Source organism: Triticum dicoccoides, chromosome 1B, assembly GCF_002162155.2.
Source record: "Triticum dicoccoides isolate Atlit2015 ecotype Zavitan chromosome 1B, WEW_v2.0, whole genome shotgun sequence".
In the NCBI taxonomy this organism is placed as follows: Eukaryota; Viridiplantae; Streptophyta; class Magnoliopsida; order Poales; family Poaceae; genus Triticum; species Triticum dicoccoides.
The window spans coordinates 119460709-119475459 of NC_041381.1; the positions used below are offsets into that span (position 1 = coordinate 119460709).

Sequence of the window (14751 nt, forward strand, 5' to 3'; positions counted from 1 at the left end):
CATGCAAATCATACCACATGGACAAGATGACTGAAAAGCCTCGTTTTTCAGTAAGATGGGACAAGATAGCAACTTGTTGGAAGTAACACATTTTGATGTGTGCAGTCCAATGAGTGCTGAGGCATGCAGTGAATATCGTTATGTTCTTACTTCACAGATGATTCGAGTAGATGTTGAGAATATTTACTTGATGAAACACAAGTCTGAATTATTGAATGGTTCAAGTAATTTCAGAGTGAAGTAGAAGATCATTGTGACAAGAGGATTAAATGTCTATGATATGATCATAGAGATAAATATCTGAGTTACGAGTTTTGGCACACAATTAAGACATTGTGGAAATTGTTTCGCAATTAATACCGCCTGGAACACCATAGTGTGATGGTGTGTCCGAACATCATAGTTGCACCCTATTGGATATGATGCATACCATGATGTCTCTTATCGAACTGCCACGATAGTTTATGGGCTAGGCATTAAAGACAACCACATTCACTTTAAATAGGGCACCACGTAATTCCGATGAGATGACACCGTATGAATTATGGTTTAGAGAAACCTAAGTTGTCGTTTCTTAAAAGTTTGGGGCTGCGACGCTTATGTGAAAAAGTTTCAGGATTAAGCTCGAACCCAAAGCGGATAAAGTACATCTTCATAGGACACCCAAAACAGTTGGGTATACCTCCTAATTCAGATCCGAAGGCAATATGAATTGTTTCTAGAATCGGGTCCTTTCTCGAGGAAAGGTTTCTCTCGAAAGATTTGAGTGGGAGGATGGTGGAGACTTGATATGGTTATTGAACCATCACTTCAACCAGTGTGTAGCAGGGCACAGGAAGTTGTTCCTGTGGCACCTACACCAATTGAAGTAGAAGCTTATGATAGTGATCATGAAACTTCAGATCAAATCACTGCCAAACCTCGTGGGATGACAAGGATGCGTACTACTTCAGAGTGGTACGTAATCCTGTCTTGGAAGTCATGTTGCTAGACAACAATGAACCTACGAGCTATGGAGAAGCGATGGTGGGCCCAAATTCCGACAAATGGTTAGAAGCCATAAAATCCGAGAACGGATCCATGACTTTGGAAGAAATACTTGATGGTCGTAAGGCCATTGGGTACGGATGGATTTTAAAAGGAAGACAGACAATGATGGTAAGAATTACCATTAAGAAAGCTCGACTTGTCGTTAAGATATTTTCCGACAAGTTCAAGGAGTTGATTACGGTGAGGTTTTCTCACTCGTAGCGATGCTAAGAGTCTGTTGGAATTATATTAGCAATTACTGCATTATTTATGAAATCTTGCAGATAGGATGTCAAAACATTGTTTCCTCGACGATTCTTGAGGAAAGGTTGTATGTGATACAACCGGAAGGTTTTGTCTATCCTGAAATATGCTAATAAGTATGCAAAGCTCCAGCAATCCTTCCGAGGACTGGAGTGAGCATCTCGGAGTTGGAATGTATGCTTTGATGATGATCAAAGATTTTGGGTGTATACAAAGTTTATGAGAAACTTGTATTTCCAAAGAAGTGAGTGGGAGCACTATAGAATTTCTGATGAGTATATGTTGTTGACATATTAATGATCAGAAATGACGTAGAATTTCTGGAAAGCATATAGGGTTATTTGGAAAGTGTTTTCAATGGAAAACCTGGATTAAGCTACTTGAACATTGAGCATCAAGATCTATGAGGATAGATCAAAACGCTTAATAGTACTTTCAAATGAGCACATGCCTTGACGTGATCTTGAAGGTGTTCAAGATGGATCAGTCAAAGAAGGAGTTCTTGCCTGAGTTGTAAGGTATGAAGTTAAGACTTAAAGCTCGATCATGGCAGAATAGAGAGAAAGGAACGAAGGTCGTCCCCTATGCTTAAGACATAGGCTCTACAGTATGCTATGCTGTGTACCGCACCTGAAGTGTGCTTTACCATGAGTCAGTCAAGGGGTACAAGAGTGATCCAAGAATGGATCACAGGACAGCGGTCAAAGTTATCCTTAGTAACTAGTGGACTAAGGAATTTTCTCAATTATGGAGGTGGTAAAAGAGTTCGTCGTAAAGGGTTACGTCGATGCAAGCTTAACACCTATCCGGATAGCTCTGAGTAGAGATACTGGATACGTATAATGGAGCAACAATTTAGAATAGCTCCAAGTAGAACAGTTATTTGGAATAGCTCCAAATAGAACGTGGTAGCTGCATCTAGGAGATGACATAGAGATTTGTAAAGCACACACGGATCTGAAAGGTTCAGACCCGTTGACTATAACCTCTCTCACAAGCATAACATGATCAAACCCAGAACTCATCGAGTGTTAATCACATGGTAAATGTGAACTAGATTATTGACTCTAGTAAACTCTTTGGGTGTTAGTCACATGAGGATGTGACCTTGAGTGTTAATCACATATCGATGTGAACTAGATTATTGACTCTAGTGCAAGTGGGAGACTGTTGGAAATATGCCCTAGAGGCAATAATAAATTGATTATTATTATATTTCCTTGTTCATGATAATCGTTTATTATCCATGCTAGAATTGTATTGATAGGAAACTCAGATACATGTGTGGATACATAGACAACACTATGTCCCTAGTAAGCCTCTAGTTGACTAGCTCGTTAATCAATAGATGGTTACGGTTTCCTGACCATGGACATTGGATGTCGTTGATAACGGGATCACATCATTAGGAGAATGATGTGATGGACAAGACCCAATCCTAAGCCTAGCACAAGATCATGTAGTTCGTATGCTAAAGCTTTTCTAATGTCAAGTATCATTTCCTTAGACCATGAGATTGTGCAACTCCCGGATACTGTAGGAGTGCTTTGGGTGTGCCGAACGTCACAACGTAACTGGGTGGCTATAAAGGTACACTACGGGTATCTCTGAAAGTGTCTGTTGGGTTGGCACGAATCGAGATTGGGATTTTGTCACTCCGTGTAAACGGAGAGGTATCTCTGGGCCCACTCGGTAGGACATCATCATAATGTGCACAATGTGACCAAGGGGTTGATCACGGGATGATGTGTTACGGAACGAGTAAAGAGACTTGCCGGTAACGAGATTGAACAAGGTATCGGTATACCGACGATCGGATCTCGGGCAAGTACCATACCGCTAGACAAAGGGAATTGTATACGGGATCGATTGAGTCCTTGACATCGTGGTTCATCCGATGAGATCATCGTGGAACATGTGGGAGCCAACATGGGTATCCAGATCCCGCTGTTGGTTATTGACCGGAGAACATCTCGGTCATGACTACATGTCTCCCGAACCCGTAGGGTCTACACACTTAAGGTTCGATGACGCTAGGGTTATAAAGGAAGCTTGTATGTGGTTAACGAATGTTGTTAGGAGTCCCGGATGAGATCCCGGACGTCACGAGGAGTTCCGGAATGGTCCGGAGGTAAAGATTTATATATAGGAAGTCCTGTTTCGGCCATCGGGACAAGTTTCGGGGTCATCGGTATTGTACCGGGACCACCGGAAGGGTCCCGGGGGCCCACCGGGTGGGGCCACCTGCCCCGGGGGGCCACATGGGCTGTAGGGGGTGCGCCTTTGCCTACATGGGCCAAGGGCACCAGCCCCTAGAGGCCCATGCGCCAAGATATAGGAAAAAGGGGAGAGTCCTAAAGGGGGAAGGCACCTCCGAGGTGCCTTGGGGAGGATGGACTCCTCCCCCCCTCTTAGCCGCACCCCTTTCTTGGAGTAAGGGGCAAGGCTGCGCCTCCCCCCTCTCCCCTGCCCCTATATATAGTGGAGGGAAGGGAGGGCATCCATACCTGAGCCCTTGGCACCTCCCTCCCTCCCGTGACACCTCCTCCTCTCCCGTAGGTGCTTGGCGAAGCCCTGCAGGATTGCCACGCTCCTCCATCACCACCACGCCGTTGTGCTGCTGCTGGATGGAGTCTTCCTCAACCTCTCCTTCTCTCCTTGCTGGATCAAGGCGTGGGAGACATCGTCGAGCTGTACGTGTGTTGAACGCGGAGGTGCTGTCCGTTCGGCACTAGATCATCGGTGATCTGAATCACGACGAGTACGACTCCATCAACCCCGTTCACTTGAACGCTTCCGCTTAGCGATCTACAAGGGTATGTAGATGCACTCTCATTCTACTCGTTGCTGGTCTCTCCATAGATGGATCTTGGTGATACGTAGGAAAATTTTTGAATTTCTGCTACGTTCCCCAACACTTGTTGGTTTTGTTGATTCTGATTTTGCTGGTGATTTGGATAAGAGAAGATCACTCACAGGTTATGTTTTCACCATTGGCGGTTGTGCTGTGAGTTGGAGAGCAACTTTGCAGTCTATTGTGGCTTGTTCCACTACTGATGCCGAGTATATGGCTATTTCTGAGGCTTGCAGAGAAGCTATCTGGTTGAAAGGTTTGTACACTGAGCTTTGTGGAGATTCATTTTGCCCTACCATATTTAGTGACAGTCAAAGTGCTATATATCTTATCAAGAATCCAATGTACCATGAGAGAACAAAGCACATTGATGTCAGATATCACTATATTCGAGATGTTGTTGCTGGAGGTGATTTGAAGGTATGCAAGATAAGTACTCATGATAATCCTGCTGATATGATGACAAAGCCAGTTCCGACCAATAAGTTTGAGCTTTGCTCAGGCTTAGTTGGTATTTCTCATTAGTCCTATGGACTTTGACGTACAAGGTGTTTATACTGATTTGGATGGAGTTATTCATTTTCTTCGACTACTGAAGGGAATTTGGATCAAGGTGGTGATTGTTAAATTATGATCTAAATTCTAGTACCGTATTGGACTAGACGTAGTACATGCGGTGTGGGCCTTTGCGTTGGTACCGACGCGTACGAGTACAACTCGTTTACTTGTCCTACAAGGACTCTCATGTGTTGCCCCTCATATATACCCCATGTAGTCGCACCTAAGACGGTCTGTCGTCTCGTGCTTGTAATACTCCTCCTCATAGTGATTGTGTCTTCATGTATCCGTGGTTTTCTCCCGCAAGGGTTTCCACGTAAAAATTCGTGTCTCTTTGTCTCGTTTATTTCTCGTTATTATCTAACAGAAATAGTTCATGGATTTTGAAAATTGTTCTTCATTTTGGAAGAAAATTACATTAACCTGAAAAAAGTTTATTGATTTTCAAAAAAGGTTCATCAAATTTGAAAAAACAAAAATATTGGTTTTGAAAAACGTTCATCAAAATTAAAAAAAATTAATGGATTTTCATTTAATGTTCATCAAACTTGAAAATAGTTCATCGAATTTGAAAAAAGTTCATCAAATTTGAAAAACGTTCATCAAAATTGGAGAAAAAATCAAGAAAAGTTCTTTGAATTTGAAAAAAGTTCATCGAATTTGGAAAAAAGTTCATCAAATTTGAAAAAAGTTCATCGAATTTGGAAAATAGTTCATCGAATTTGGAAGATAGTTCATCGAATTTGGAAAAAAGCTCATCGAATTTGAAAAAAGCTCATCGAATTTGGAAAAAAGTTCATCGGATTTAAAAAAAGTTCATCATATTTGGAAAAGAGTTCATCGAATTTGAAAAAAGTTCATCAGATTTGAAAAAAGTTCATCGAATTTGGAAAAGAGTTCATTGAATTTGAAAAAACTTCATCGATTTTTAAGAAAAAAGTTCACAAATTTCAAGCAAAAACATCAAACTAGGAAGAACAAAAAAAAGAAAAAAAGAAAAAAAATGAAAAAAGGAAAAAAAAGAAAAGGGACAAAGGAAAAGAGGAAAGAATAGATAAAAAATATAGGAAAAGGATGGTAGTTCACAGATCAAAAATAGATGGAAAACCCGGTTTGGGAAGGATCCCTGCAGCTGAAGAGAACAATTAGAGAAAAAACAAGCCACAAATCATGTGTGGTTCTGTGGTGTTGTGGTTACCATCGTTGGAGATGAAGGTAGTGATCGCGAGTTCCACTCCAGGCAACCCGCACTTTTCCAAATAGGAAATCCCAAGCGAACTGGCGTCCAAGCGACTTCTATCATGGGCCGGGCCGTCACATACGCCGTGGTCGCTTGTCGCGGGCCGCCGCCCTACTTCGTTCAATCGATCAATGGTAAACAGCTGACGTTGATCGGCAAACCCATTTACCTTTGGCGACTTCTATCATGGGCCGGGCCGTCACATACGTCGTGGTCGCTTGTCGCGGGCCGCCGCCCTACTTCGTTCGATCGATCAATGGTAAACAGCTGACGTTGATCGGCAAACCCATTTACCTTTGGCTTTTAAAAAAATGTAAAAAAAATCATGCAATTTTAACAGTTGGAAAAAGCTTGGTCGATTATTTGGAAAATTTGGAAAAAGTTCACTTATTTGAAAAAACATCACAAAATTTAAAAAAATCATCAATTCTTAAAAGAGATTTCTATGTTTGTGCCCCTGGTTCCTTAGTTGTGCTCAGTTTGCCCAAGCCAACTAAATTTGCTCACTTTTCCCCTTCCCACCTGCTCACGGAAGGCCAAATGGAGCATTTTCATTGGGTCAAGCTCGTTGACCATTAGATTGACGAGTTCATGACGAGTGGGACCATTAAAAATGCTGATGTGTGGGGCCGCTTAAAATGTTGACATGTCAACGGGCCCTTGCTAAAAAACAAACACACTCCTCTATCCGAATATCCATGTTTTTAGCCCAGGCTCATTTGCACCAGATGAGGAGAAAATTCAAACAATTTTTTTTGAAAAAATTCCAATTTTTTTGTATGGAAGACAATTTAATGTGTGAGGTGCGCCCCAAATTTCATATCATTTGAACACATGATTTGTTCTCAGCAAAAAAGACAAATTTGGTCAAAAAATGTGAAGAGTAAACTTTTTCATAGACTCCAAATTTGTCTTTTTTGCCGAGAGCTACTCGCATGTCCAAATGATTTGAAATTTGGAGCGCACCCCACGCACCAAATTATCTTTCATACAAACAAATCTGGAATTTTCTTTTTGAATTTTTTACTACTTTTTGTGAATTTTCTTCTCATCATGGGTGTAGCTGAGCTTGGGCACCGAAGCACCTCGTCCTTCTCTCTCTCTCTCTTTCTCTCTCTCTCTCTTACATGTGGGACCAGTAAAGCAAAGGGAAATAGGAAGAAAAAAGCTCCCTAGATCTCCGGTCATGCCGACGACCACTGGACACAGCGGAGGTGGCTCCATGGCTAGAGGCAGCCCGCAGACTCCCGCATCAAGGACGGCCGCCTTGCTCTTCTCTCTCTTTCCCTCGCTCGCATGTTCCCTCTCCCTCTCGGCTATCTCCTCCCGATGGAACCCTAGCGCCGGCTTGGTTGGAGTCGTGCGCTCAGCTCCGACCACCCCGACGAATTGAGAGCACCTCCGAGACTGCCGCACTATCCTCTTCCATCCCCACGAGTCATATGTGCTTTGATGTAGTGTAACAATCAAATCGACCGCTTCGTCCCCGACTCCGGCCGCCGCAATCTAAAATAAGACTAAAAATTGAAATCTGGCAAATTTCACATGAAATGGACCATATCCATGTCATATTTCCATATAAGGTGACAATATTTGGCACAGACATGGGGCTTAGAGCAACTCTAGCACACCCCGCAAAATCTCGACCCGCAAAACGCGTTTGCAATTTCACGAAGATCCCGTTTGCGGGTCGAGAACTAGCGCGGCCGAACAGAAACCGTAGATGAAACTGCATAATTTGAAAAAACTGTTTCGCGGGAGAAATTGGACCTCGTGGACGCGAGTAGTTCATCACGTACTACATATATTTTACATGATCAAACACTACAAACGCTAGTTCATACTACATACTACATCAGTACTAGTACTAGAGGGGTGGGGATCTCACGGGGGCGAGCTCGCGGCCATGGACGACGCCGTGAAGGAGCTCAATCTTCCTCGTCGGAGCTGCCGAGGTCGATGTACTTTGCCCTCTGCTCCTCGCGGATGCGCCGCCGCTCGTCGTCCTTCTCCTTGGCGGCGAGGTTGGCCGCGACCGCCTGCCAGAACTGGAGGTCTTCGAGCTCCTCGTGGTGGCACCGACGCTCCACCTCCTCGCGCATGCTCCTCTCGGCGACGAAGTCCTCCGGCCCGACGACTCCGCAGCGACTGAGCTCCTCAGGCTCCTCCTTGACGGGGACGAACTCGAAGTCCTCCGGCTCCTCTGACCACTACCTTTTCACGGGGAGAAGGCCTACGCCTAAAGAGGAGGAGCTCACGGCATAGGAAGATCTCGCCGCAGAGGAGAAGGACGCGTCAGAGGACGGGGTATGGCCATGCCGATGGTCGTACTCGTCCGTCTCGCGGACGCGGAAGCTCGCCGGCGGCGAGAGTCCGCGGTTGGTCCACTTTCTCGCCCCGCGCTTCCTCGCGTCGTCCGAGCGGACGTGCCGCTCGCGCTCGGGGTCGCTTCTGCCGCCGGATTTGCTGTCGGAGCCGTGTCCGGAGCTCCACATGCGCCCCACATGGCGGTTGGAGGCGGAAGGTGGTCGTCGGCGGCGAGAAATGTGGAGAAGGAGGGTGGGGAATTGCGTGGCTCGGCGGCGGTGGATAAGGTTTCGACCCGCAAACGCGCCACGGAACCGTAGATATAGTGGTCGGGGCATGCGGTTTGCGGGCCGCGGCAAAAAAATTTACGGGCCGGGCGAGTATGCGGGCTCTGTTCTGGCCGAAAAATTGGGCCCAGCACGCATACTCGCCGGAATTTTGCGGTTTTGCATCTTTTGCGGGGTCTGCTAGAGTTGCTCTTACCATGCCAAACAAGAATGCCAAAGGGAGATTCCAAAATTTTGTTATAAAAGTAAATTTATCATTTTTCAAGTGCCAATTTTATTGTAAAGCAATTACCAAAAATAAGATTGAAAATTGAACTTTTATAATTTTCACATGAAAACGGACCATATTGGAGGCCTACTACCAAAATATCTTGAGTTTTTGAGATTTTTTGCTATATTCCATTGATTAAATGAATTTCTGGACATTCACTAAAATTAATTCAAAATTGAACCACAAGTGTGTTATAGTTTGGTTAAAAAAAGTGGAAAAAAATCATTTTAAGTTACTTGGGTAGGATTATATGCAGTATTCACAAAAAGCTTCAAATATTCAACCCTTCTCTATTAATAGTCATGTTGACAATGTTGACCTCATTTTGCAAAAAGTGAAAGAAATGAAAAAAGAGCCAAAAATGCAATCCTTTTGCATGAAGTCCTATTATGTGTACTACTTTCCAGCAAAAATGATAAACTATGAATACAACGATTATGTTTAAAAAGTGTTCACAAAATGAACTACCATCTATGAAGGTTCATTGCTTTCAAGCGAGATGGCCAAGTTGCTGGCTATATCCACATCATATTTTCATATAAGGTGATGATATTTGGCACAAACATGGGGCTTACCATGCCAAAAATATTGCCGAAGGAAGATTTCAAAATTTTGTTATAAAAATAAATTTATCGTTTTCAAGTGCCATTTTTTGTGAAGCAAGTACCACAAATAAGACTGAAAATTGAACCTTTGCAATTTTTACATGAAATGGACCATGTTGGAGGCTTACTGCCGAAAGATCTTGAGTTTTTGAGATTTTTTGTTGTATTCCATTGATTAAATGAATTTCTGGACATTTACCAAAAGTAATTCAAAATTGAACTACAAGTGTGTTATAGTTTGGTTACAAAAAGTGGGGGGGGGGGGATTATTTTAAGCTATTTAGGTAGGATTATATGGAGTATTCACAAAGAACTTCGGATATTCAACCCTTCTCTATGAATAGCCATGTTGACCCCATTTTGTAAAAAGTGAAAGAAAATGATAAAGAGTCAAAAAATGCAATCCTTTTGCATGGAGACCTTTTATGTGTACTAATATCCAGAAAAAAAATGATAAACTAGGAATACAATTATTATTTAAAAAAATGTTCACAAAATGGACTCTTTTCTGGAAATTGTATTCATAAATACCCGCACACAGCAGGCCACCCAATTACTTAAAGCCCGCACCGAGCAACGCTAAGGTGTCTAGGTGGGCCCACTCATCGGGCTCTCATTCAAGGCCCACTCACCAGGAACCCACCCAGGTAACGGTCAATAAGTTTGACTGAACGCAAAAACGCTCCGTTTGGGCATTTTGAGAGGTCGTGGCCAAGGGAGGAGGGACAAAAAGAGAGGAGTGTTAAGGTTGCAGGGTAAAACTGAGTAGTGTTAAGGAACGAGGGGCACGGAAATAGAAATCCCTTCTTAAAAAAGTTCATCAATTTTGAAAAAAATCATAGAATTGAAAAAAGTTCATGCATTGTGAAAAAAAGCAAAATTTAAAATAGAAGTAGAGAAAAGGGAAATAATAAAGAAAACAGAAGGAAAAAAACCCGACATAAAACATAAAAAATCGGTTTTACCCTGCATGACTTATTAATGAAAAGTTCGTTTTTAAAAAATAATATTATATTAATATTATTTCAGAATATAAACAAAATTTGAATAAACAAAAAAGGTAATAACGCGCATGACGACATCATGACGTCAGTACGACGAGGCACCTTGTTATTGGGCCGGCCAGGTTCCGGCTCCGTAGGCGAGCCATTCCTAGGCATCGCAGTGGGCGGCACATTAGCCGCGCCCAGAAACTATCCCAACGAAATTTGACCAAGCGAGAACGCATATATTGCTGGGTCAATCCTACGCGTGTAAACCCGACAGCCGATGAAGCGGCGTGGGTGCGTGCCAGCCATGCATGACATGGATCGGACGCTGAGGTGTACGCGTCTATACTACCCAGTGTGAAGCAGTTGACCGTGCAAACGAAGCTGCACGGCTGAGCTTCAAAGCAAAAGCCAAACCATACGCACACACTCGCGGCCATCGATGTACTATGTAGGGGCCAGGGTGGTTCTTTCATCGGCAGCACATCGCCCAGGTCAGGTGTCGACCTCCATATATCTTGTCCCTGGTAGTACTACTGCTAGTACTGTTATCACACTGCATTGCGTGCACTACTCAATCAACAATCAATCAGTGTACCGGAAAACTCACATTCAAAGAGGTGCATGGGCAACATGTTTCAGAAAGGCACAGCACAAAACAACAACCCCTATGCTACCAGAAGCATTTCTTTTCTCAGGACAAGCCCTATCTAGATTCATCAGCATCAGTAGAGTTAGCAGTGGTCGATTTGGACACTGTTAGTCATCCTCGGCCGGTAGCAGCAGTACGTGCTGACATCGACTGCATGCGATCCCGCTCCTTAATTGGCTCGCGAGGGTCCAGGGCGAACGAAGCAAGAGGACAGTCTGAATAATCGACAATATTTTTTTACAAATGGTCCATTTTGTTAGTCACATCAGTGTGGGTGGAGAATATATTAATTCCGTGTCAGGTGGTCTCTCTCTAGATTTTGGCCAAACATGGGATCCGTGACTCCACACTTGGGATATAAAATTGACGCTGATGGACCATATGCATGCACATAAACTATGGATTAAATTTCGGAAGCCTACGCACTACCGCAATGGATCACACATTCATCAGTTCCTTCCCACGCAATATTTCCATGCAACTGACAATAGTACATCATTTTTTCCAGTGTGAAAGCAATCTAGCAGAAGCACTGAAGAAGTAATTCTTCTGCATCTCAATATGAAAGCAGTTTCCCAACTCAGAAGAAGAAGCAGTTACCTCAATATGTAGTGCCACTGCCATCATTTATAAACCAAAAATGACACTAATGGTCAAGAGACTAGCTCTTACTACAGAGAGTAGATTTATAAAGCAGGAGAATATATATGTATAATTGGAGCAGCGTGAACAATTTATAATGATAGCAAATTCAATCTAAGTAGATAATCTCGAAGTAGCTTGATTGAAAATCAAATCGGTCACTTAGTCTCGATTGTAATCAATTTGTTTGTCTCCTATCTCATGTGGGGAAAAGGCCAAAGAATTGCTCACAGGAAACATACATGTCGTCCTCCCACTTCTGTGATTGCTTGTTGCCATTATGAACACACAAGATCACACGCGGGTATCAGCCAAAAGGGAACAGTGACAGGTCAAGAAAGCTCAACGCACCAACTAGCTAGGCAATTTGCTTAAAAATAAGATCATCGGTTTATGATCTGCTTATGACGCCAAATTTCTCCTTATTTCATCTATTATGATGTTTGCATCCCATATAATCCCACTAAAATTAAAACTGTGCTCACTGCACATGAAGTGTGGCTGACAGAAAAACAAAAACTCGAGTGAGGGTGTATTGATTTGTGTATCTCCATGCATATCAAGAAGGGGTTATAGGCTTGAATAAATCTTGCTTTTGTCCATAAATAAAATAAAGTACTGACTGCACTGCCAATGTCAATACTCATTGTGTGATTATTGGTGAAAGTAATCATGGTCAGCAATTGCCTTCATCCCCACAACAAATTATACTCTTGTTGACCAAACACTGTGGAGTGTGTTAGAAGCTATACTGACTACACATGCACTAAAGTTAACAACTTGCATGAAGTCGTACTGACCTGAAAGTCTCACATGCAATTGATATCATCATGTGGCTTTCACACAAAGATTCACACTGTAGTTACATATGCTTTCACATAACATGTTTTGGAGGATGAATTATTTACAATAGAATGCTATTAATTTCGACTAGAGATATGCAGAAACTTGATACTTGTGGATTTCCCCCCACAATTTACATGAAAAATTTAAAACTTAAAGGCACAAGGCTACTTGATCAAGTGGTTACTTAAACTCCATATAACAAATAAGGCTTGCAATTTTCTTTCAGAAAACGAATGTATCTACAGGGTTGTGTTCATGCTCTACTTTTGTGCATACACACTGTGTTGGTGCATGATTTCATACTTGTCATACCTTTACCTACATCATCATTAGTGAAAGTCCACTTCTAATTAAGTCCTTAATATCGTCAAATAAGCACTATCTAGCTAGTATGCATCAACACATGATGCAGTCAGGGTTCTTCGAGTGGATTCTGGCTTCTGCACACATGTGTCGCCAATCAGGCAAACATATACAAGCAGGGCATTGATACCCTTCCTACACGATAAGCAAAGCAAAGCAAAATCAAAGCAGCTGCACTTGACTGCGTCCCCCATCATGCCCTGCTGCGCCTCCTTTCTTTCCTCTCACTAGAAAACTTTTCAGATGCAAATCTCTTTAGGGCATGCAACTGAAAAAGAAGGAAAGATGTAGATAGATATGTAGACCATGTTGCGCAAAAGCTACACATGCACACTGCAGAGATATATCTGAGAAAAAAAAAGGCAATAATGCATGTATGTAAGCAGAACCCACGTTGTTAGATTCTGCCTGCGGCGACCATGACCATCCACCTTGTGGAATGATGAGGAGAAGGAGGAGAAGAAGAAGCTATAGCAACATCGATGGATGGGTTAATTATCATGCATGCATGTAGCTTCCATGCACTTGGAAAGCTGCATGTAGCTTCTGAAGCTGATAAGACCAGTGAGTGAGTGAGTTTACAGTTGCAGGTCATGGGCTAGGCTAAGCTAACAACAAAGGAAAGATGTTTGCAAAACCCTTTTCAAACACACCAACGCGCCGCCTTTCCTGACCTCTCACTGTCTAAAGAAACCCTAACAAAGGCACTAGGCATGCAAGATCGATCATGGATTTGATCTGTCGCTGCTACAACTGGTCTAAAAGTGCTTATCCGGCCGCCCGGCGCGCGCCTTGCGGCGATGGATGGATGGATCATCGTCCTGAGCAATTAAGAATCCAAGAATTACGACTATCTCCACGAAAATGAGGAAAATATTACACTATCTGCTAGCATTACATTGCCTAGTGATGAGGAGGAGGAATCGATGAAGTAACTAGCTAGCGAGTAACATTGATCCGTACCAGGGCATGGTGCGTGCATAGCATGGAAGGGCGATTGGTGGAATGGATCAGGACGACGTGTCGCCGCCGAGCTTGGCAAGCAGGGCGGCGACGAGCTGGTGCCGGCGCTCCTCCCGCTCTTCAGCGCGCGCCCTCCACGCGTCCTCGCGCTCCCGCCAGCGGCGCACGAGCGCGAGCCGTTCCTCGCCGAGCGCGACCATGGCGGCGCGCCACTCCTCCTCGCGCGCCCGGCGCTCGGCGTCGCGAGCCTCCGCGGCCTCCATCCACCGCTCCTCCATCTCCATCTGCCGCCGCATGAACTCCCGCAGCACCGCCTCGACCTCGCCAATCTCGACTCCTCCTCCCGCTGATGCGGTCCTCGCCGGCGCCGCCTTCCTCCTGCGCTTCCTCCCCGCGCCCCTCGTCTCCGCATCGGCCCTGCCCTCCTCCTCGTCGAACATCTCCGCCTCCTCCTCGTCGTCCTCGCCCTCGTCGCCCTCTCCGCCGCCATCGTCGTCCGGATCGCGCCGCGCGGCGGCTTCCTTCCCCTTGACCTTCTTGGCCTCCAATGCGCGCGCCCTCTCGACCCTGGCGTCGAAGATCCTCCTCATCTCGTCGTGGAACGGGAAGCTGCCCCTCGCCGCCGCGCCGGCGTGATGGTATCCGTCCTCCGGCTGCGCATCGCTGGCCGTGCCCTTGAACCTGGTGACGAGGTTCTTCCACTTGGACTTGCACTGGTCGGGGGTCCGCGCGAAGCCGCCCTGCGCGTTGAGGCGCGCGGAGACGGCCTCCCAGAGGGCCTTGTTGCGCTTGGTGGAGAGGAAGGAGTGGTCGAGGTCGGCGCGGATGGCGAGGAAGGCGGCGGTCTCGGCGTGCGACCACTGCGGCAGGCGCTCCCGCTC

At 44.6% G+C, this 14751-nt stretch overlaps 1 protein-coding gene across 1 annotated transcript in view; it reads right to left on the reverse strand.

Moving 5' to 3' along the window:
- Positions 1-13770: 13770 nt before the first annotated feature.
- Positions 13771-14751, reverse strand: part of LOC119302481 (trihelix transcription factor GT-3b-like) — a 1753-nt gene continuing 772 nt past the window's right edge. The window contains exon 2 of the mRNA XM_037579519.1: positions 13771-14751. This exon is cut by the window's right edge and continues 19 nt beyond it. Within this exon, the coding sequence (XP_037435416.1) occupies positions 13918-14751 (834 nt within the window). The 3' untranslated portion in view covers positions 13771-13917.